The following is a 25242-nucleotide window of genomic DNA, read 5'->3' on the forward strand; positions in this document are numbered from 1 at the left end:
GGGGCCGCACTCCTCCAAACTTGTTCAGCAGCCTCGTCTGTCCGTAAATGCCTGAAAGAATTGACATAGACACTTTTGTTCGAGAGCTTCTTGTTAGTGAGGCGGTCATAACGATCGTCCGGGGAGTCGCGATGCAGGACCACAGAGGTGAGCTCGTTTGCAAGGGTACGGAGGTCGGTCTCCGCGGCAAGCGAGAGGCGCGGTCCAAGGGTGCCGCGGAAGTCGGATGTCAGAGCCGTGGCAACATTAATGTTAATGCGAGTGGAGTGGGAGTAGAGGTTAGGAAAGCGGTCCCGAAGGGGGGCATCGCCAGTCCAAAGATCGGCCCAGAAGGCAGTCGAGGCCCCACAGCCTACCGAAACCTTGGTGACGGAACGGAAAACTTTAAGACCAGCGACAATGTCCTTCCAGACAGGGGTGTCAAGATGGTGTGTGTCTCCAAGGTCCCTGGAGCCATTCCAGCCGTACCGGTGGCGGAACCAAACAGCCCAGGGGGCAGAGGTGTCAGAATGGATTTTGGTGAGGAATTTGGTTAAGAGGGCGGAATTTTGCGAGTTAATGGAGAGAACGCCGAGCCCCCCAAGGCTTTTTGGGGCGCAAACATCCTTCCAGGCAACTTTGCAATTCCCACCATGGCAAGTTTCCTCTCCGGTCCACAAAAAGGCCCTACGGCGTTTGTCAATAGCCTCAATGACCCCAGCCGGAAGGAGTCCGGCGGCCATAGCATGGGCGAGCATGGCCGTGAGGACAGAGTTAACGAGAATAAGACGCCCCCCAATTGGGAGGCACCGGCCCCGCCACCCAGAGAGGCGCATGTCGCTTTTGTGGATAATGGGGGCAAAGTCGATAGGACGGAGCTTGTGGACAGAGAGGGGGAGCCCCAGGTATGTTTGGGGGAAAGAGGAGACAGCACATCCGAAGGCGTTTGCCATGGAGAGGGCCATGGACTGATCAGTGGCAATGGGGACAAAGGTGCTTTTGTGGAAGTTGATGACGAGGCCAGTGGCAGTCGAGAAATCGTCAAGCACCTTTTTTAGGTTGGAAACATGTTCCGGGATGGCACGGATGATGATGAGGGTGTCATCGGCATACTGGAGGACCGGACAGGGGAGGTTGTCAACAAGAGGGTGTAGGAGGAGCCCCCTGCGGGAGGCGTGGAGGATCATTTGCTGCAGGACGTCGACAATAACGTTAAAAAGGAAAGGGGAAAGGGGGTCGCCTTGCCGCAGGCCACGGCGGCACTGGATCCATCTTCCGGGCACTCCGTTAAGGAGGACCGCAGTCTGGCTCGTGAGGTTTAACATTTTAATCCATGATCGCCAGAGCTCCGGAAATCCCTTGGCCAGGAGGATGCGGTCGAGGGCATCCCAGCTGATGGAATCAAAGGCCTTACGGAAGTCCAACTTAAAAACAGCGGCGGGTGTTGCGCGTTTGTGGCAGCTCTGCACAATGTCGGCAGCATAGACGAAGTTTTCGGCGATACAGCGCCCAGAGATAAACCCAGTCTGATCAGGGTGGACCAGGTAGGGGATGAGGTCCCGGAGCCTGAGGGTGAGGCATTTGGTATGGATTTTAAGGCAACAGTTTTGGAGAGAGATGGGTCGGAAGTTGTCCGGCTTGTTGGCCCCTTCTTTTTTAGGAAGGAGGACAATGTAGGACTTGTTGATGGCCCTAAGGTCCGAAGTGAGAGCGTGGAAGCTGGAGAGGGAATCGAAGAGAGCAGGGCTGACCATGTTCCAGTTCCGCTTGAAGAAAGCAGGTCCAAAGCCATCGGGCCCTGGACTAGAGTTGTCGTTCATGGTGAAAAGGGCAGTCCGGATCTCTTCGAGGGAGAAAGGTCGGGCCAGGGTAGAAGCTTGAGAAGGTGTGAGGGAGGTGGAGGTGAGAAGCGAAGCCAGGTCAAGCTGGTCTTGAGTGGCCACGGGGGTTCCCAGGAGATTTTTGTAAAAATCATGGAGAATAACGGCTTTAGCATGATGGGAGAAGGCGATATTGCCATTTTGGTCCTCAAGGTTTTTAATTTGGTTCTTCCGGAGGCGGCCAGAAGCGCAAAGGTGAAAGTAGTGGGTGTTCTCATCGCCCAAGATGCAGTTTTTGATTTTTGCACGTTGCCGCCAGTAGGTTGCTTTATTGGAGATTTTTTGCCTGAGGGTAGTTTTGGCGAGGTATCGGAGCCTTTGTTCCAGGGGGGAAAGATTCCGATGTTCCTCAAGGCGGTCAAAGAGAGAGATGACAGCGCGGCAGTTGAGGAGGTAGATGGGTGGGAGCTTCCTGTCCTTAGCCCAGGCTCTGGCGGCCGAGCGGACCCTTTTTAGTTTCATGCACAGAGCACTGACAGCAGTGAGGTGGGAGTGCCTGGGGCCGACACTGGTCCAGTTTGCCTCAACCAAGGGAGCAAAGGAAGGATGCGAGAGCCACGTGTTTTCCATGCGGAAAATGGTACTGCGGGGGGCTTTCGAAGAGGCAATAAGATGGAGGGGGACGTGATCAGAGGTGGGGCGGGCGGAGGAGGTGAGCGTGGAGTCTGGCAGCGCGAAGCTCCATTCCGAGTTGACCAGAACGCGGTCCAGCCGAGCCAGGATGGGAGGATCTTGCTGGTTAGACCAAGTGAACTGGCGATCAAGAAGCGGAATCTCGAGGAGGCCGAGATTATTGATGAACCCGTTAAAAAGGTCAGCCTCAGAAGAGTTAAAGTTCCCATTAGATTTATCGCGGGGGGCCCGGATGAGGTTGAAATCACCTATGATGGCTGCCGGCCCAGAGATAGCAGCGAAGATCTGCGTTAAAGAGTCGAGGAAAACCTGTTTTTGGTCGTGGAGACAAGGTCCGTAAACGTTGATGATGGTAAAGGAGAGGTCGTCAGGACGATAGGAGAAGGTGGTGGTGACCGAGAAGTCGTCAATGGAGTGGCGGATAAGCTGAAGGAGGCTGTCGTCCCAAGCAGTAGCAATCCCTCCGGAGGCACCAGCGGAAGGCTTGAAAACGAAGGATCGAAGCTTGGGCGGGAGGAAGGAGGAGGCAAGAAAGGATGAGATGTCGTTGAGCTTAGTTTCTTGAAGAAGCAAGATGGAGGGGGTAGCGAGATCAATCGCTGCCCGGACATCATCACGCTTTTGTCGCATACCCAGCCCTCGGACATTCCAGCAATCAAGAGAAATTTTGTTTAACATGGGCGAAGGAGAAAGCACCGGAGAGTGGTAGACATAGACAGCAAGGCAATATAAACATAAAGGAAACAAATTTTGGGCCAAGTATCCCAAGAGCCATCATAAAAAAGGGGAACAGTCATCATACGTAGGAGGGACATAAGGTGCCAGGCATATAGCCGGATACAGACCAAGGATAAAAGGCGCACACGCAGGTGCTGAACAGACCAACTAACAGGATAACAACGAGCCAGACAAACGATGCAGACATGGCGGGAGCCAAGATACCAGCCAGGAGCGGAAGGGCAGCGGCAGGACAGAAAACCACGACAGCGAGCTATCATGGGGACGGCGAGGTCACCACGGCCGATCCAGGGGCAAGCCTAAGGTCTGCCACAGGGATGTCGCAAGCCTGGGCGAGCACGGCGATGTCCCTCGCCGGAACTTCCTGGCCCTCCTCAAGGGCCACAGCGAGCAGGTCGTCCGCCGAGAGCTCACCGCGGCGACGAGGAGGGTCAGCAGCAGCGCCGTCGAGGAGGTTCTTCTTCCGAGCAATAGCGCGATCGACGATGGAGACGTAGCGTCCCTGGGCAAGGCGGGAGCAGCGGCGAGGTTGCTTGGATGCCGGAGGAGAGGGCCACAGGGTTTTTGCCACGGGCGAGGTCTCCAAGGCCAGGCTCTGAACCATCGACGGCCGAGCCAGGGCAGCCTCCATGGTAGGCGAAGTAGGCAGCAGAGCTGGGCTCGGGTTGACGGAGACGGGGCCCTGGTCCTTGACAGCGTCCACTGCGGGAGAGGGTGGCGCAGAAAGACGGTTGGCGCCCGCGTTGACGAAGGCATCAGCAACTGCCAAGGACATGGGAGCTCCAGCAACCGCCTCAGGACTGCGAGCTAGGACGTCCACGGAGAGGACTGGCTGACGCAGAGGGCCGATGAGGGCAATGTCGTCGACCAGCCCCACCGAGGCAGAGATGAAATTGGCGACCAAGAGGCCCTTGCAGCCGGGGGAAGCATCCTTCTTGCGCAGTGGGAGGCGGAAGGAGGCGCGCTCGCCGGCAGAGCCGATAACCAGTACATCAAAGTACCCCAGCCTAAGCTTGACTTGGACACTTTTTGGCTTGGATAAGATGGGCCCTCCACGGACAAGGGGGAGGGGAGGAGCGTTGGCGAGAGCCCTGTCCACCAGGGAGCCTGCCGGCGCAGCTGGCGCAGCGCCAAACGGCTCGCCATGAGGCACGAGCGGCGGGGGCACGCCGAGGATCTCCATCATGTCCGGATAGGCAGTGCCCCCAGGGAGGTCCACCAGCTCTTCATCATCACCCGCGGAAGAGGCGGCATCCGGAATATCCTCCAGGTCGGGCCCAAAGGAGTTATCCGAGCCCGTCGCCAATTCTTCGAAGTCGATGATGTTGACCTCGCAGAAGGTGCCAATGCTGCAGTAGTTCTTGACGGCGAGGTTCAGCGGGATGTCGGTGATGGACTCCGCCTTGACGGTGACGAGGACGGCCTGGAAGTCCACTCCCGTGAGGCAGACGGGGTCGATGTTGTGCGGGTTGGCATACGGCCCAGAGGAGTGCGTGATGTGGTGACGCTGCCACTGCTCGAAGGGGAAGTGGCTGATGGAGAGGGCGGCCATGGCCTCGTGCTCGAAGACGAAGCGCTGGTCGGTCTCATCATGCCGACGGAAGTAGACGGAGGCCTCCCTGCCCAGGAAGGGGCCATTGTTGACAGCGTGCTCACGGTCGTTGTCGGAGGCAAAAACGGCTACACGGGAGCCGGCAGCCGAAGGGTAGAGGGTGACGCGGTCAGGCCCGCAGCCCAGGTCCGCAGCCTGATGGATGAAGGCGTCGGGGTCTTCCACAGCGGAGACGGAGGTGGGATTGATGAACGCGTAGGCGATGTGATCGAAGTGCCGCAGGTTGACGAAGGGCATGAACACGTCGACGTGGTCGGGGCGGGCTGGTTCTTGCAGGTCCAGAGAGTCTCCGGCCCCAACCGAGGAGGGAGCACCACTCCCCTGGCCTGGGACAGCCAAGAAGTCCGCCGCGTCGACGATGGGGAGGAAGACCTCTTCGTCCTCCACCTCGGGAGGAGGCAGAGGGAGGAAGTCCGCCGCAGCAGCCACAAGCGGAGCAGGCGCGCCGCTGTCGCCATCGTCCTCAAAGACAGGCTCTTCGGGGTCCTCCTCCCCACTGTCCTCACCCGCCGGGAACGCAGCGTCATCCACCCCAACGGCGGGAGGCAGAGGGAGGAAGTCCACCGCAGCATCCACGGGCAGGTCAGCAGCACCGCCGACAGCGCCATCGTCGAAAGGAGGCTCGTCGGGGTCTTCCTCTTCATCACTGTCCTCCCCCGCCAAGGGCGCAGCAGGAGCACCGATGGCGACCGCCGCCGGAAAGGCGAGCGGACAGACCGAGCGGCGGTGGTCACGGGCAAAGCAGAGGTTGCAGAAGAGGGGCGCCGCAGCCTCCAGTCCAGCAGCGTCACCGGCAGCGTCCATGGGGAGCCTAGCAAAGGAGAGGGAAGGGGACTGAGCAGGGGAGAAAGGAGGCGGGGAGGATGGAGCAGAAAAGGAAGAAGGAGGGAGCTTACAGGCGAACTCGCGATGGCCGGAGCGGCGGCAGCGCCGGCAGCGAACCGGGTCACGGCAGCAGGCGACGGAGTGGTCGGAGGCGAGGCAGCGGAAGCAGCGACGGTGGAGAAAGCTGAGAGGAGGTGGGGTGCGGGCAGGGCGCGGCGGGGTGGGTTTACAAGGGGAGGAAGCCACCTGAGAGTAGGATGGCTGGGAGGGGCCATCCATGGCAGCCCGAGCTCCAAGATCGCCCAAAGGGGAAAAACCGCCGCCCCGAGGCTGTCCATCCGAAAGAGGGGAGGTAGCAGGAGGCGAGCCAGGGGTTGGAGAAGGCGCCGGGCGGGGAGAAGAGAGATACGGAGGCTGGTCACGGGGAGAGGAGCAGGGGGAGGGCACGGGCCAAGGCATCGGACCAGGGGGCGCAGGCAAAATGCCAGGAGAGAGGAGGGAGAGGCAGAGCGGCGTGCGGCGCGGTTTCCTGGAGAGGAGGGTAGGCTCGGACGGATTAGGGCACGGGAGTGTCTCCCGTTGACCACGAGGAGCCAGGAAGGCCAGGCTGTTGCTGGGCCGCGCCAGTGGGTCAGCAGGCCCAGGGGCAGAGGTGGCAGAGCAGACCATCCAGGAGGTCACGGGCGGGGCCAGAGGCCCAAGACACAGCCCAACGGCTGGCAGAGCATCCAACGACGACGGAACAGAGAACAGGGCGAGCAACTCGCCATGGCGGAGACCGTCCAACGAAGCAAGAAACGACGCGATCTCTGGGGAGGCGACGACTAGCCGGAAAACGTTGGGACCAACCTCAAGAACGGAGAGGCGCTCGAAGGCGGAGCCTAGCCAAAACTGGAGCATAGCATGGACAGAGGAGGCGGAGAAGGTTTGGCGGTGCTCATGGCGCACCGCGACGTGCACTTGCGACGGTGCAAACAGCGGCGAGCCAGGGGCGACCGGAGTGCATACCTGAGAGCGGAAGTTCTGGAGGGCGTACTGGAGGAAGCAATCCCCGGGGGTGGTGAACGGCGGCGGCAGGTTCCGTGGGTCGAGGGCGAGGGCTCCCGGCGTCCGCGCCGAGAGGAACCCCTGCGCGCCGGCCTGCTTGGAGGGGGCGCCGGCACCGGGCACCGGGAGGGAGGGGTGGCCGGCAGAGGGGTGGTGGCTAGTCCTAGCGGAGGCGAGGCAGAGGGAGGTCGCCGGCGTTTGGTCGAGCACGGGGCCGCAAGGGGCACCCGCGTCGCCGGGAGCTCGCGAGAGCTCACTCATGGGCCTTCTCTTGCTGCTTCTGCTCGGGAAGAGGCTCTGTATCGTATCCTGGCCTTGTTTAGTTTATAAGTACTGCTAAGAAAATCGTTTGACCCTACTGCACGCCAGCCTATGCAACTTCGTCCCTGTTTGAACCACTGTGACATCTGTCCTTCCGAAGCCAAGATTGTAGTTGTATGTTTTTAGTGTTGAGAGGAGCAATCGTACAATGTGCCATCAATGTTTTTAGTGTTGACTTCCTATTGCACGACCGCGTAGCCTCCGACGTCATTACGGAAATGACAGGGTGCTATATGAGAGTTTCCACAGAAGCTACTGAATTCCGAGTTGGACATACATTGCCCTCCAAGTGGAAATCCTCAGCCCATATATGCTGGGAGCCAGGCGGTGGCCTCGCCGCGCCGCCCCCATCGCTCCGCCCTCTCCGCCTACGTGATCACTGCCTGTACGCAGATCGATCTGCCGGGCGGCCGGCGCCCGCACCAACTCGCCGCTGGTGTCACAGGTAGGGCCGTAAGGGGGTCCGGATATATCTACCTCGAACTGGACTGTGTATCCTCCTGCAGTTACTAACGAGTGCAAGAAATTCTCACAGTAATTCCGGATAAATTCTCTCGTATGTTCATCGCACCTTAGCACAAGCAACAGTTCCATTACCACTTGATTATCTGGCATTCTGGCCTGCTCTAGGGGATTCTGTATCGTGGATCTCCCGGCCCCTCTGTTGTTATGTATTTTATTTTTGTGTGATTTTTGGCATCACTTGTCCATGGGAATGAACGGATGACCTCTCCTCTTTGATGGATGGCTCCTTTTATTTTCCTGGTTGAAGTTCAGATTTAAGAATCCAACTAGTTTTCATAATAAAATACGCTCATCCCACATACTCCCTCCATCCCACCAAAAGTGTCTCAACTTTGTCAAAATTTGGATGTATCTACTTACGGAGTACTAGATAGTGTCTAGATACATTTAAATTTTAACAATGTTAAGAAACTTTTAATGGGGATGGAGGGAGTAGAACATAAGATAGAACAAACATATGAGTTAAAGAGTTCTCTGTTGTGGCATTAGCACGCTTTTTACTTACAAGGCAATGTTTTCCATATTTCAGGTTTGGCAGTCAATTCATTCCCTAATGTGTAGAAGTAAGAAAGCAAAGCTTTCTGATGGCAGATCAATCTTCACAAACAAACATCAACCCAACGACTTGTTTGAAAGCCTTCCACAGGTGTGCATTTCTATCTACTAATATTCAGTATCTATGTGTGACTTGTGATTTATGGCCACTTCACTCATATTCTATCTAAAACAGCTACGTAAACTCTATATGGCACTTAAAAATTTATTATATGGACCCCTGGCGTTGCACAAACCTTACAAACAAAATCCAACATAAGATAAACACAACGTATAGAAGAATAAACACAACATAACAATATATTCCATCGAATTTGCAGTTGTCATCTCAAACTGTCCTGCTCCTTTTCATTATGTCTCCAAAAGTTTTTATATTCACCAAATCAAAATGAATTTGATGATGTGCTGTTGTATGTTCCAAACAAAACTTGTTTATGTGCATCTGGTAACAGCAATCTAATTGCTTCTCTTGAAATATGGCTGTGGTTCAGGATATCCTATGTTTGATCCTATCAAAGCTGCCCCTGAATGAAATTGTAAGGACCAGTACTCTTTCGACCAAGTGGAGACACACATGGACATCATGCACTAAATTAAGATTTGACGGCGCCATGATGTGTGGCAACGGTACTTCCAGCAAAGAGCGGTGCACACAGAATTTCATCGAAAGGGTTAATGCCATCTTGAAGCAGTGTGGTGCTACGGCTGTTGAAGAGTTTAAGATTAAGTTTCCTTTCGACAACATGCTAGTGGGTCATCTCAACAGCTGGGTCAAATTTGCTGTCTCGTCACGGGCAAAAAATCTAGCAATTGATTTGGAGCCGGAGGACTTCAGATGCTGCAAATATCGGCACAGGTTCCCATTTGAGCTTTTCGACAAGCGAAGCATGTCTCACCTTGAGACTATTTATCTTAGCATGGTGTCTCTTAAAGCACAACCCAGTTTTACTGGTTTTCCAAACCTCAAAGTACTTGATCTCCGCCTTGTGGACGTCTCTTCGAATGATCTTCAGGTTGTTCTGTCGAGTTGCATCAATCTTGAGAGATTAAGCATCGTTCTGTGTGACCTGTGTGATCACATAACAGTATCACTTCCGCGTCTGCAGCATTTGCATGTGTCGCACTCTGACATATACAAAATACACTTCGTCTCCAAGAACCTCAGAACTTTCGTGTATGATGGTACTATGGAACCTCTTGATCTCAGTGAAAGTCTGCAACTAAGACATGCAGATATGCATTTTCCGTGGTTAACACTGGAGCATGCCATTACTGAACTTCCCCGGGCTATGCCTCATGCAGAGAACCTGAATCTGAGTGCATACTTGCAATTAAAGGTTTGCTGCTTGGGCTTTAATTTTTTGAGGAATCTTGGGCATTTTGTTGCTAAGGTTACATTCTCCATACACGTATTGACTTTGTTATGCCTGCATTTGTAGGTGCTTCACTTGCCAGAGGGCGCGAGCAAGTTTTCTCATCTAAAGCATCTGCAGCTGAAGTTGGGCTTCTCTTCATACAATCAGGACAATCTCCTCTCTCTTGCTTCTTTTCTCAAAGCCGCTCCAGTATTAGAGGATTTAGATATACATGTAAGTTGTCATCATCTGATCTACGTTGTATACCTCCTATATTATATGTCACCTTTATCACAGTGACTTCATTTATTCTCTGCATCTGAACAAAGCCACTCTACAAGAGTCATCAATTCCTAACGTCACTCTTGACATCTGCATGCAGTTTCTGCACCACAGCTTTCCGCTGCAAGATTTCGAGAAGTTGCCTATCAGGTGCCTCCCTCCATGTCGCCACGATCATCTCAAGAGGGTGCTCATCACCGGGTTCCACGGGACCCGGGGCGAGATCGAACTCGCAGCTCACGTCGCCGTGAACTCCACCAGGCTTGAGCACTTCGTCATAGATTCGGCCATGAGAGGTGTGAATAATACTTGGCTTATGCTAAGGCCTAAGGGAAGAGATATGTTTTTGTGTATGGCCCGTGAGAATGCTAGGAAGTACATTACCGGGAAAGTCGCACAGGGCGCACTGTTTGATGTTATCTAATGATCGTGAATGTTGTAATTATGTATTCCTCTTCAAAGGCTTGGCTTTGGGAGTAGTTATTCTCTTAGTATTAGCTCCTGATATTCATGCCCTTTCTGAACTATTCCTAGTCCTTCCGACTCGACTATGTAAAGTTTGGCTGTAATTTGTGGAGCCGATACCACTGAATACATAGTCTCCATGTTGCTCCTGAGAGAACACCTTTGCTTTCAGTTACATCTAACAACATTAAAAAAAAGGGGGCACGAACTCCGTGTTTGCTCCTAGAGAACACCTTTCCCCATGTTCCATTGTGTTGTTTGGTAGTAGAGTTTCATTGTACAACTTGAAAACGGAGTATGTTCCATGTAATTGCATAGGAAACTAGTTTCATCTTCCAGGTTCGGCATAATGTGACAACTGGCAACTGGTTGTCACTGCATCACATAGTTGATCAGTACACAAACATCAGAACAACATATATGGTAGGAAACAAGACAAGAACTGCAACTACAACACCAAAAGCAAACATAACGGCAACACAAATTTCCTAAGCTGTTTTTCGCAGAACAGAAAACTAGTACTTCGTAAGTCGTATCTTGCACAGAGTTGCTTGTAAATCATCAACCTCTGTTTCCTTTTTCAGCGCAGAATGTTCCATCTCTCAAACATGCCTTCTCTTCAACTCATCAAACTCTATGTGCATGCCCAACAACTGGTTATGTTCTCAGAAACTTGTGCAATAATTTGGGATTTGATGCCATCGTTGGACTTTGCTTTAGTATGCAACTACATCTGTGTGTCTCTTAAAGGCGGAATATTCATTCGGTGGGAGGCGACGTTTCGGTCGACAGCGAGGCGTCTGTGGTGACTTCGTCAATTTCAAGATCTAATCCGTCGGCTCATTCTTCCGAAGGTGCTCATAGAGGTAGGGTGTGCGTGTGTGCGTTCATAGGGGTGAGTGTATGCACGTGTATGTGAGCGCCTGCGTTTGTACTGTGTATCTAAAAAAAAGTCTGAAGCGGACACAGTGCAGCCATCCTTGTACTGTTCCTTTGTTGTCTTCATGGGCCATATACAAGATCACTAGATTAGGTGCAACCACGAGCATAAATCTACGGTGTCTCGTACACAAAATATAAAACAAAATGAAAAGAGCGCTCTTGTTGTTGCACGAGCAGGGGCCATAAAAAAGTAGGGGTGGTCACATTTGAAACAACGATAATACAGCTACATTTGCAACCCTGGAGTTGCAGCTACACAAGGTCATATTGGTACCTTTTTTTTCCTTGATTATACATCGATCCCTAGAACCGAGCAGTGCAGGTCCTTCCCCGATGGGTTGAAAATTTGATTTACAACCACCATGATTCATGGACTACTCAAATCCAGCTCCAGATTTGACCATGAAGCTACATATAATTTTTTCTGCGAAAAAGCTACATATAATTACCCAATGCGGATATGTGTGAACGTATTGATTATGTCAACAAATTATATTGAGAGATCAGATGTAAACCGTGGGCTGAGGTGAGGGCCTAACCTAGGGATAGATGGTGGCTGCAGAGAGGAACTCTCTTTTGTTAGAGTTACAGAACTCTCAGATAGAAGCACCTTATATAGATCAGGAACTGGGCTGGACCAGATGGAGCACAACAGAGAACAAGAAGACATCCCAACAGGTCATACGACGGATTCACCAACAGTTATCCAACACTTCCCCTCAAGATGGAAATTTCAATTATCCCCATCTTGGCACAGACAAGATTGCACTCCTTTGAGCCCAGGCCTTTTGTTAAATAGTTTGTCACTTGTTGTCCTGATTTCACATAAGCCAATGAGATAATCATTGCATCAATCTTTTCTTTAATAAAGAACCTGTCTATCTCCACATGTTTAGTTCGCTCATGTTGAATAGGGTTATTTGCTATGTTTATGGCAGACATATTATCACACCACACTTTCAAGCTTTCTTGCCTTAAAAATTTTCAGCTCTCTTAGAAGGTTTTCTACCCACAACATTTCACCCAGGCCCTCTGACATAGCTCTATACTCTAGGTCGGTTGTTGATTTCGAGACAACATATTGTTTCTTGCTTCTCCATGACACGAAGTTTCCTCCAACAAAAAACAAAATACCCTGAGGTGGATCTTCGATCATCTAAGCAGCTAGCCCAATCTGCATCACAATATCCATCAACATTTAGGTGCCCATTACTTTTAAACCACAATCATTTTCCTGGAGTGCCCTTCAAGTATCTCACGGTTCTTTGAGCTGCTTCCAAGTATCCATCCCTCGGGTCATGCATATAGCGACTCACTACACTCACTAGAAATGATGTATCTGGTCTTGTGTGGCATAAGTATATTAGTCTTCCAACAAGTCTTTGAATTTCTCCTGTGATTTTATTATTATGGTCAATAGGTGTTGAAGCCACTCGACACCCCAGCATGCTCATATCATCTAAGAGATCCAAGGTATACTTTGTTTGAGATAGTGATATCCTTTTTGACGATCTTGCAACTTCTATTGCAAGGAAGTATTTAAGTTTTCCCAAATCTTTCACCTCAAAGGCTTGACTCAAGCATCCTTTCAGTTTTGAGATTTCCACATCATCATCTCCCGTGATAATAATATCATCAACATACACTGCAAGGATAGTGATTTCCTGTTTAGAATGTCTGTAAAATACGGTATGGTCTCCATTGCATTGACCATATCCCATGCCACACACCACTTGTCTAAACCTATCAAACCAGGCCCGTGGAGATTGTTTGAGCCCATATAGTGATTTCTTTAGTCTAAATACCTTCCATTTAGTTTCAGGTGTGACAAATCCTGGTGGCATCTCCATATACTACTCCTCTTGAAGATCACCATACAGAAAGGAATTTTTGACATCAAGTTGATGCAAGGGCCTGATACGTCTCCGACGTATCGATAATTTCTTATGTTCTATGCCACATTATTGATGATATCTACATGTTTTATGCACACTTTATGTCATATTCGTGCATTTTCTGGAACTAACCTATTAACAAGATGCCGAAGTGCCGATTCTTTGTTTCTGCTATTTTTGGTTTCAGAAATCCTAGTAAGGAAATATTCTCGGAATTGGACGAAATCAACGCCAGGGTCCTATTTTGCCACGAAGCTTCCGAAGACCGAAGAGGAGACGAAGTGGGGCCACGAGGCGGCCGGACTACGGGCGGCGCGGCCTAGGTCTTGGCCGCGCGGCCTGTCATCTGGGCCCCTCGTGACGCCCTTGACCTGCCCTTCCGCCTACAAATAGCCTTCGTCGCGAAACCCCGGTCTGAGAGCCACGACACGGAAAACCTTCCAGAGACGCCGCCGCCGCCAAGCCCCTCTCGGGGGATTCAGGAGATCGCCTCCGGCACCCTGCCGGAGAGGGGAATCATCTCCCGGAGGACTCTACGCCGCCATGGTCGCCTCCGGAGTGATGTGTGAGTAGTCTACCCCTGGACTATGGGTCCATAGCAGTAGCTAGATGGTTGTCTTCTCCCCATTGTGCTTAATTGTCGGGTCTTGTGAGCTGCCGAACATGATCAAGATCATCTATCTGTAATTCTATATGTTGTGTTTGTTGGGATCCGATGAATAGAGAATACCATGTTATGTTGATTATCAATTTATATCTATGTGTTGTTTATGATCTTGCATGCTCTCCGTTACTAGTAGATGCTCTGGCCAAGTAGATGCTTGTAACTCCAAGAGGGAGTATTTGTGCTCGATAGTGGGTTCATGTCTCCGTGAATCTGGGGAAGTGACAGAAATCTCTAAGATTATGGATGTGCTGTTGCCACTAGGGATAAAACATTGGTGCTATGTTCGAGGATATAGTTACTGATTACATTACGCGCAATACTTAATGCAATTGTCTGTTGTTAGCAACTTAATACTGGAGGGGGTTCGGATGATAACCTGAAGGTGGACTTTTTAGGCATAGATGCATGCTGGATAGCGGTCTATATACTTTGCCGTAATGCCCAATTAAATCTCACAATACTCATCATAATATGTATGTGCATGGTCATGCCCTCTTTATTTGTCAATTGCCCAACTGTAATTTGTTCACCCAACATGCTGTTTATCTTATGGGAGAGACACCTCTAGTGAACTGTGGACCCCGGTCCAATTCTCTTTACTGAAATACAATCAACTGCAATACTCGTTCTACTGTTTTCTGCAAACAATCATCATCCACACTATACATCTAATCCTTTGTTACAGCAAGCCGGTGAGATTGACAACCTCGCTGTTTCGTTGGGGCAAAGTACTTGGTTTGTGTTGTGCAGGTTCCACGTTGGCGCCGGAATCCCTGGTGTTGCGCCGCACTACATCTCGCCGCCATCAACCTTCAACGTGCTTCTTGGCTCCTACTGGTTCGATAAACCTTGGTTTCATACTGAGGGAAAACTTGCCGCTGTACGCATCACACCTTCCTCTTGGGGTTCCCAACGGACGCGTGTTGTACGCGTATCAAGCTCTTTTTCTGGCGCCGTTGCCGGGGAACGAAGAAAAGTTACATCACAAAGATTTTCAACTCCCACGTCAACAGCTCTTTTTCTGGCGCCGTTGCCGGGGAGATCAAGACACGCTGCAAGGGGAGTCTCCACATCCCAATCTCTTTACTTTGTTTTTGTCTTGCTTAGTTTTATTTACTACTTTGTTTGCTGCACTAAATCAAAATACAAAAAAAATTAGTTGCTAGTTTTACTTTATTTGCTATCTTGTTTGCTATATCAAAAAGACAAAAAAATTAGTTACTTGCATTTACTTTATCTAGTTTGTTTTATTTACTGTCTTGCACTCTATATTAAAAATACAAAAAAATTAGTTACTTTCGTTACCATGTCTAGCTCTGAACCTGTTACTTCTTCGCCTGAAGAATTAGTCTTCACTTTTAAACAAGGGGATGAGGAGAGTTTTAAGGATGCTTGGTCTAGAATTTTTACTTCTTATCGTAAAACTGAACCTCAAATGACTCTAAGTTTGCTCCTTAGTAATTTTAATTTTGGTCTTATGATTCGCTATAGATATGCTTTGGATGCTTTAGTGGGAGGAGATTTCCTTCATTGCAATGGGGATCAAGCTTTTAATGCCATAAAGAAGTTGGCTGCATCACATGATTCAGCTAATAACTTTGATTCAGCCCTTACTAGCATTTATGATAGATTAAACAATCTCGAGATAAGTACATCTCGCTTGGATGACAACTATCACCATGTTCGTAATCGTCTTGAACAAGTTTTAGTGAACTCTGAACCTTCATTATGGGATCCTACTGTTAAAATTGTTATCGGTGATCAAACTCTTCGTGCCAATTGTGATATTATGTCCGAATTTTGCCTTATACCTGAGAGCATTTATAAATCTTTGAAACTTTGGGGAGTTGATGAAGGAGGAGAAGAAATAACTCTCATTGATAACTCTGTTATAATTCCTAAGGGAATAGCCGCAGGTGTGCATACAACCATTCTTGGAAGAACAATATCCATTGATTATCTTGTTATTGAATGTGTAGGGACAGGACAAATCACACTCAGAAGATCCCTGCTGAAACTATTGGGAGCAGTCATAGATGTGGGAGAAGGCACCCTGGAATTCACCTCTACACCGGGGGGAAATCATATATTTCCTAAATCAAAGAGAAAGAAAAAGAACAAGAAAGGTAAGGGTAAAGCCCAAGGTAAGGTTGATACACCATCTTTCGATAATACTTGATACACACTTTCTGCGCCTAGCTGAAAGGCGTTAAAGAAAAGCGCTTATGGGAGACAACCCATGTTTTTTACTACAGTACGTTGTTTTTATTTTGTGTCTTGGAAGTTGTTTACTACTGTAGCAACCTCTCCTTATCTTAGTTTAGTGTTTTATTGTGCCAAGTAAAGTCGTTGATAGTAAAGTTCATACTAGATTTGGATTACTGCGCAGAAACAGATTTCTTTGCTGTCACGAATCTGGGAAAAATTCTCTGTAGGTAACTCAGAAAATTATGCCAATTTACTTGAGTGATCCTCAGATATGTACACAACTTTCATTAAATTTGAGCATTTTCATTTGAGCAAGTCTGGTGCCTCGATAAAATTCGTCAATACGAACTGTTCTGTTTTGACAGATTCTGCCTTTTATTTCGCATTGCCAGTTTTGTTATGTTCGATGGATATTTCGATTCCATTGACTTTCAGTAGCTTTGTGCAATGTCCAGAAGTGTTAAGAATGATTATGTCACCTCTGAACATGTATATTTTGATTGTGCACTAACCCTCTAATGAGTTGTTCTAAGTTGGTGTGGAGGAAGTTTTCAAGGATCAAGAGAGGGAGATGATACAACATGATCAAGGAGAGTGAAAGCTCTAAGCTTGGGGATGCCCCGGTGGTTCACCCCTTCATATATCAAGAAGACTCAAGCGTCTAAGCTTGGGGGTGCCCAAGGCATCCCCTTCTTCATCGACAACATTATCAGGTTCCTCCTCTGAAACTATATTTTTATTCCATCACACCTTATGTACTTTTCTTGGAGCGTCGGTTTGTTTTTGTTTTTGTTTTGTTTGAATAAAATGGATCCTAGCATTCTTTGTGTGGGAGAGAGACACGCTCCGCTGTTGCATATGGACAAGTATGTCCTTAGGTTCTACTCATAATATTCATGGCGAAGTTTCTTCTTCGTTAAATTGTTATATGGTTGGAATTGGAAAATGATACATGTAGTAATTTGCTAAAATGTCTTGGATAATGTTATACTTGGCAATTGTTGTGCTCATGTTTAATCTCTTGCATCATATGCTTTGCACCTATTAATGAAGAAATACATAGAGCATGCTAAAATTTGGTTTGCATATTTGGTCTCTCTAAGGTCTAGATAATTTCTAGTATTGAGTTTTGAACAACAAGGAAGACGGTGTAGAGTCTTATAATGTTTTCAATATGTCTTTTATGTGAGTTTTGCTGCACCGCTTCATCCTTGTGTTTGTTTCAAATAGCCTTGCTAGCCTAAACCTTGTATCGAGAGGGAATACTTCTCATGCATCCAAAATACTTGAGCCAACCACTATGCCATTTGTGTCCACCATACCTACCTACTACATGGTATTTCTCCGCCATTCCAAAAGTAAATTGCTTGAGTGCTACCTTTAAATTTCCATTCTTTACCTTTACAATATATAGCTCATGGGACAAATAGCCTAAAAACTATTGTGGTATTGAATATGTACTTATGCACTTTATCTCTTATTAAGTTGCTCGTTGTGCGATAACCATGTTCACTGGGGACGCCATCAACTACTCTTTGTTGAATATCATGTGAGTTGCTATGCATGTTCGTCTTGTCTGAAGTAAGGGCGATCTACCACCTTATGGTTAGAGCATGCATATTGTTAGAGAAGAACATTGGGCCGCTAACTAAAGCCATGATCCATGGTGGAAGTTTCAGTTTTGGACAATATCCTCAATCTCATATGAGAAAATTATTAATTGTTGCTACATGCTTATGCATAAAAGAGGAGTCCATTATCTGTTGTCTATGTTGTCCCGGTATGGATGTCTAAGTTGAGAATAATCAATAGCGAGAAATCCGATGCGAGCTTTCTCCTTAGACCTTTGTACAGGCGGCATAGAGGTACCCCTTTGTGACACTTGGTTAAAACATGTGCATTGCGATGATCCCGGTAGTCCAAGCTAATTAGGACAAGGTGCGGGCACTATTAGTATACTATGCATGAGGCTTGCAACTTGTAAGATATAATTTACATGATACATATGGGTCCATAGCAGTAGCTAGATGGTTGTCTTCTCCCCATTGTGCTTCATTGTCGGATCTTGTGAGCTGCCTAACATGATCAAGATCATCTATCTGTAATTCTATATGTTGCGTTTGTTGGGATCCGATGAATAGAGAATACTTGTTATGTTGATTATCAATTTATATCTATGTGTTGTTTATGATCTTGCATGCTCTCCGTTACTAGTAGATGCTCTGGCCAAGTAGATGCTTGTAACTCCAAGAGGGAGTATTTATGCTCGATAATGGGTTCATGTCTCCGTGAATCTGGGGAAGTGACAGAAATCTCTAAGATTATGGATGTGCTGTTGCCACTAGGGATAAAACATTGGTGCTATGTTCGAGGATGTAGTTACTGATTACATTACGCGCAATACTTAATGCAATTGTCTGTTGTTAGCAACTTAATACTGGAGGGGGTTCGGATGATAACCTGAAGGTGGACTTTTTAGGCATAGATGCATGCTGGATAGCGGTCTATGTACTTTGCCGTAATGCCCAATTAAATCTCACAATACTCATCATAATATGTATGTGCATGGTCATGCCCTCTTTATTTGTCAATTGCCCAACTGTAATTTGTTCACCCAACATGCTGTTTATCTTATGGGAGAGACACCTCTAGTGAACTGTGGACCCCGGTCCAATTCTCTTTACTGAAATACAATCAACTGCAATACTCGTTCTACTGTTTTCTGCAAACAATCATCATCCACACTATACATCTAATCCTTTGTTACAGCAAGCCGGTGAGATTGACAACCTCGCTGTTTCGTTGGGGCAAAGTACTTGGTTTGTGTTGTGCAGGTTCCACGTTGGCGCCGGAATCCCTGGTGTTGCGCCGCACTACATCTCGCCGCCATCAACCTTCAACGTGCTTCTTGGCTCCTACTGGTTCGATAAACCTTGGTTTCATACTGAGGGAAAACTTGCCGCTGTACGCATCACACCTTCCTCTTGGGGTTCCCAACGGACGCGTGCTGTACGCGTATCAGGGCCATCCGAAATTTGCTGCACAAGAGATTAATATTCTGACAATGCTCATTTTTTCCATGGTGCAAATGTCTCATCATAGTCAATGCCATAAGTCTGACTATATCCTCTTGCCACAAGTCTTGCCTTATATCTCTCCACTTTTCCTTCTGCATTTTGTTTTACAGAATAGATCCACTTATAACCTACTGCATTCTTTCCTTTAGGAAGATATGTCAACTCCCATGTTTAATTTTTCTTCAAAGACTCTAATTCTTCCATCATTGCATTGCGCCATCTCGGGTCCAACCTGACCACCTTCCAATCCTTAGGAACATATACAGTTTGTAGCGAAGCAACAAAAGCTCGAAAAGAAGGCGACAATGCCTTGTAACAAATAATTTCCTACGTCATAGTCTCATAACTATGTCGCTTTGGGGGCCCAACTTTCTTTATCCCTTTTCTTATTGCAATTAGCAAGTCTAGGCTATTATTGGACTCAGTCTGAGATTGATTCTCTTCAGCAGAATATACGCTTGTGCTTCCTTGATTTTCAGGTCCAATGGATTGCTCCCCATGCCCCTGGTCTTGTTGCTCCCCTAGTGCATCTACTTGTTTCCTTTGTACTTGTATTCTGGAGTACACAAGTGGATTCTGCAGCTATCTTTGTGGTGGAACGGGTCTAGGTGGTGTAGGTGTACCAGGAATTGCAGGAATCTCCGCAACAATAGGAATTTGTTGATGTTGATGTTGTTGTTGGTCACCACCTTGCTGCTGTTGGTCACCACCTTGCTGCTCTTGGTCACCACCTTGCGCTGCTGTTGGTCACCACCTTGCTGTTGTTGTCTCCAATCTGCTTCTCCCCTTCTTGAGCATCACCAAGATGCTCAAGCCCCTGGAACAAGCCACTAAGATCACTCTCACCGCCATAAAATGGTTCTGACTCACGAAACGTAACATCCATGCTTAAAAATGTCCTCCTATCAGTGGGACTCCAACACTTGTAACCCTTCTGTCTGGAGGAATAGCCAATAAAAATACATTTGATAGCCCGGTGATCTAGCTTGCCAACATATGGCATATGATCCCTTACAAAACATGTACAACCAACGAGTTTGGGTGGCACAACAAAGTCACTGTTATTTAGAAGGAGTTGGCAAGGAGATTGCATACCTAGAATCTTTGAAGGCATTCTGTTGATCAAATACATAGCAGTCATAACTGCCTCACTCCATAAGAATTTGGGAACATTCATGGTAAACATAGGATATCGAGCCACTTCAAGAATGTGCCTATTCTTCCGCTCAGCAACTCCATTTGGAGAGGGGTGTCAGGACATGAAGTCTGGTGCAGTATACCTTGTGAAGATAAGAAAGCAACAAAAGGTTTGTTGATATATTCAGTAACATTATCAGTTCTGATCACTTGCATCTGAACATTGAATTGGTTTTTTCACATAGACACAAAAAATCTGAAAACAAGTGAACACTTCATCTTTGTGATGCATAAGATAGATCCAAGTCAATCTGGAATAACAACCAATAAAAGTCACAAAGTACTTCATGCCACTTACTGACACAACAGGACACGTCCATATATCATAGTGCACTAACACAAATGGGGATACACTTCTGATAACTCTACTAACATAAGAGGTTCTCGTATGCTTAGCATATTCGCAAGCATCACAGCATAATTTAGTTATGTCCACTCCATCCATTACATCAGGAAAAATTCGAAACATTTTACCAAACGCCATGTGGCCCATTCGACAATGATGAACCAGTGCCATACTCTCCTTTCATCCAACAATTGCAGCAAGCACAGAACCCGCATCATGCCCCATCTTGTCACGATCTATGTGCCAAAGACCTCTATGCATGGTTGCAGTCACAATCTTCTTATTGCTCTCCCTTTCCTGAATTAAACACATATATCTATCAACTATTATACGGTAGTCCTGCTGATCAATTAAGGCACTTAGAGACAACAGATTTACTGGAAAAGCAGAAACATGTAGAACTGATGACAATTTTATGTTGGGTGTACATTGCACCGACCCCTCCCCTTTTATAGATTGTGATGTGCCATATGCTATTTGGATAGTGCCTCTATGTGTGAGAGGATACTGAGTATAAGAGTCAAACTCACTTATATTCCCAGTAACATGTTTGGATGCTCCAGAATCAAGAATACAATCTGAATTAACATTATGAGTGGCTATAGACACTCTATCAATATTACCTTCATCTTTGTAGATATAGTGAGAAAAGTTCACAAAGGTTGCTTCATTTTGTCCTTCTTCCTTTGATTGTCCCTGAGAGGTACTGGTAGTTGGCTCTGAAGCTGCTGCCATATGTGCCTTGGGTGATGTAGCGTCCTGCTGTCCACGGTCCACCACCCCTGCTATAATGATGTCCATATGGCTGTCCACCACCTCTGCCATATTGTTGTCCATATGGCTATCCACCACCTCTGCCATATTGATGTCCACCACCTCTACCATCACCTCTTCCTCTATAGCTTCCTCTGCCATGTGTGTATCCTCCGCTCCCCCTACCGGGTGTAGCAAAGGAGGTACACTAATGCTTCAAGTGTCCCTTCTATCCATAAGTATAGCAGTCTCTCATCTCCCGTCCCTCGGTTGTGTAGAAGGTCGGATGAGAGACAAAATCGCTGCCCTTTGTCATATTCGGATGCACTTCCTCTCTGGACATAGCTACAATGGCTTCTTTGAGAGATGAGATAGTGGTTTGATGCAGTAAAGCAGCACTTATCCCCTCAAAATCTTGATTAAGACCTTTCAAGAACTTCATGACCTGCTAGTGTTCAATCCAGCTCGCAGCAGCAGTCACGCATTCCCCATGGGAAAGTTCTAGAGGATCAACATGATCCAAATCTCCCGAAAGATGCTGCAACTCAGCCACATATGCCATCACGGTTTTGTTTCCTTGTTGCAAGTCATGCACTTTATCCTCAATCTTAGCAATCAACATAATGTTCCCCTTTCGAGAATAGACATTTGATGGGGTGTCCCATACCACTGAAGTCTTTGAGTGCCTCTACAGAAGCAACAATGTTAGGAACCAAAGAGTTAAGCAACCATGCCACAATCAGAGACTTTATGGCATTCCACTTCTTCCATTCAGGATTGGTCTTGTTTGCTTGTTCTGCAGCTTCACCACTCACACGTTCATCCAGCCTTTTCGAGTTCAAAATTAACAACGCCCTCCTTGACGACCAGAGATAGTTGGTCACTCCTTCCAACTTGATTTCATTCGCCGATAGTTCAAGTTTCTGACCGATGTCGGTATGGCGAACGATTGCTCCCCCTCCATCAGATCCTCCTCCATCTCCTTTGGTAGTGATAAGCCATGCTAGCTTCTCCAGAGCCTTGGCCAAATCCCCGTTGTCCCCTATGCTTGCCTTCGCTGCTGTGCTACTTACTTTCGCACCCCCAACCAGCTTGACACCAAACTAACCTCTCAGAAACACCAAAGAGCTTACCTGTAGGATGCCCTCTTCGTCTTCTTACTTCTCACCGCCTTCCCCTCCTTGCCGCCGCGGCAGCCTGCTCCCTTCCTCTTCCACCTAGCTGCCACAACAGTCTAGGCTTCCAGATCAACAGTCCTTCCTGTTGTTGCCCTCACTGCCCCTTGCTCTGATACCATGTGGGCTGAGGTGAGGGCCTAACCCGAGGTAGGGATAGATGGTGGCTGTAGAGAGGAACTCTCTCTTGTTAGGGTTACATAACTTTGAGATAGAAGCACCTTATATAGGTCAGGAACTGAGCTGGGACAGATGGGCCACAACAGAGAACAAGAAGACAACCCAACAGGTCATACAACAGATTCACCAACAGTTATTCAACATAAACTAAGAAAAGTTATTATGGCCGCTGTAGGCGAACCCATGTTATTGCTCGCTACAGGTGCTACATAGGGGGACGTCTTGTGTTGCACTTGGATGTTTCAAGTAGCAACTTTGTGCTTGCCATTGTAAAATAACCAGTTACTTAAAATTGTTTTTTAACCCCGACAGTACATTAAGACATGGTCCCTTGCACAAACATTATGTATTATTTGAACTATTCAGTGTAACTGGCAAAAAAAATAAGGCTCGTGTTGAAGTGACACATAGGCTGCATCTTATATATGAACCAGGTTATATGGTGATAAAACTAAATTCAGAGTCACACATGCCTAGTGCAGAATCTGATCAAACATTTCGTGAAGTGAGCAAGATCAAGAGCTTTGATATAAGTTCTTTCGGTCTGGATCATGAAGTAGAAGTAGCTATAAGAAGGGCATTCGTGAAACACGGGTTGTAAGTGTATATGATTAACGTAAGTTTAGCCCTATTATTACATGCCTATTTTATGTACGAAGGCTCAAGTTCTTTGTGTAACATTGTATATTTTAACTACGATAGTCAAATATGAACAATACATGCTCAGTTTCAATGAAACTCAGCTAATACTGTGACAAACTTAAGTTAGTTCTGCAATCTCTCGACAAGTTGCTTTTTTATGGTTGATGTTGATTCATAATTAGAAATTGGCATGTCAATGATTGGTTCTTTTTTTAACGAACCTCATTAATGGTTGGCTTCTAGTATTTAATATACGATGAACTATAAAAGGAAAAGTATGTAAGGGTAGATAGTAAATATGCTTTCAGTCCAGTGGCAACACCAAACATAACGATTAATAAGACATAACATGCAATTAGTTCATTAACAAGGTAGCACAACAATGGCTGCATATTTAGCTTAGGATAAGCTGATTTAGGAACACCAATGGAGCAACTAAACTAACCACTCATAAGTTTATCTTATATATTGAGCTGCTGGTCTAAGTCTTGTAGAACCTCCTCCTCATCTCCACCAATGCATCTAGTAAGATAGACGGACCAGTTTTTCTAAGATTCACATACCCTTGGGTTGCCACCACGTCATCTATATTTAAAGAAGATATACATTCAATGCAAGCATCCTTAAGAATATTGCAGTGATGCTGGTCGGCTAGAGCCAATGTAGTTGCCACATTTTGCACATCAAGATTCTCACAGAGGATGCTTTGACAGAGCAACTTTAGCCTCTCCATGGCATATCGATCAGCAGCCACAAGTAAGTGCCGAATCATTTCACTGTGATCATTTCCTTCAAGATCATCAATGATATCCAAGGAATCAGTATAGATGAAATGGAGCAGGGCCTTAAATACGTCAGGCTGCATCTCTTTGACGTGTATGAACTCCGTTCCTGTCTCCCCTATAGGCCCATAGAGCTCTGCTTTGAACACAGGCGGTCGCATGGCAAGGATGATCCTGTGTGCCGCAAATGTTTCACCTCTGACATTGAATGTGACATCCGCTGTCTCCTTCGATTCCAGTAGCTTTCCAAGATGTGTTGTTATATCGGAGAGTGGCACGTCAACTTTGGGGGGCGATCGGGTTTCAGACACCCGTGTTTCTTTCATGACAGTGACAACACATTCGATCGCCAGGTGATCGTCCAGAAGGTAAGCCGATGCTTCAAACTCACTACGGTTTTTAAACTTAGCATGTTGTGGAGCAAACCTGCTCAGATTATTTTGGTTGAACACCCTTGGCGCTGTCATGTCGATCGATGAGGAGAGCCCGGTGCTCTGGTCAACTAGCCTCAGGTCACAGGATGCGCGCACCTTGGCGTCCTTGCTTAGGAGCTCGAGATAAACAGCGATATAATCTTTGTGGTACGAGTCAAACCCATCAGGGTAGAAGCGGATCGCCCAATCATACCCCCCGACAGAAAAGACGCCGGACATGATGAACTTGCCCAAGCCGGTGCCCATATGCTTGCTGTACCGAAAGATGTTGAAGACATGGCTGCCCTGCACGTCGTCCACGGTGCAAGTTGAAGCCGTCTTTGTCGCCGGCATTTGGTAAGAGGGCAACGGACGAGCACGACAGGCGGAGGAGCGCAAAATCTCTAGGTCGGGTCGGTGGCGATGTGAACTCCGTACCCTGGTTAGGAGTTCAGACTTGTCAGATGGGACGGTGGTGGAGCGGAGGAGAGAGATAAAGAGAGGAGATGATCGAGTAAGCTAGCGATAGAACCTTCGAAAGATGATCGGAGAAGAGGCGGCTGCGTCGACTGGAGGTCGGAGGAGTCGAGGAGATGGCGTCGACGGCAGCAACTTTGCCGGATACTGGCGAGGCCTTGCGCCCTTGGCCCCTGTCGCCTTGGCGAAGGAAGAGGCGGCGGCGGCCGGTTGGTGCTTGTGGAGAGAGCAGGGGCGTATGGGGTTCGTGAAACTGAAGAAGAAATTGAAT

At 47.6% G+C, this 25242-nt stretch overlaps 2 protein-coding genes across 2 annotated transcripts; one reads left to right on the top strand and one right to left on the bottom strand.

Annotated features, from left to right (window-relative positions):
* Window positions 1–7319: 7319 nt before the first annotated feature.
* LOC127309367 (F-box protein At5g03100) lies at window positions 7320–10357 on the top strand. Its single transcript, XM_051340242.2, has 5 exons — window positions 7320–7480; window positions 8090–8206; window positions 8607–9452; window positions 9555–9704; window positions 9853–10357. The coding sequence occupies exons 2-5, from the start codon at window positions 8114–8116 to the stop codon at window positions 10174–10176; spliced, it is 1413 nt and encodes a 470-aa protein (XP_051196202.1). The 5' UTR covers window positions 7320–7480; window positions 8090–8113; the 3' UTR covers window positions 10177–10357.
* Window positions 10358–23780: 13423 nt separating this feature from the next.
* Window positions 23781–24848, bottom strand: LOC127309366 (BTB/POZ and MATH domain-containing protein 1-like). Its single transcript, XM_051340241.2, has one exon. It carries the CDS (start codon window positions 24846–24848, stop codon window positions 23781–23783), a length of 1068 nt encoding a protein of 355 aa, XP_051196201.1.
* Window positions 24849–25242: the final 394 nt, after the last annotated feature.

The sequence above is a fragment of the Lolium perenne genome, chromosome 6, assembly GCF_019359855.2.
Source record: "Lolium perenne isolate Kyuss_39 chromosome 6, Kyuss_2.0, whole genome shotgun sequence".
Classification (NCBI taxonomy): Eukaryota; Viridiplantae; Streptophyta; class Magnoliopsida; order Poales; family Poaceae; genus Lolium; species Lolium perenne.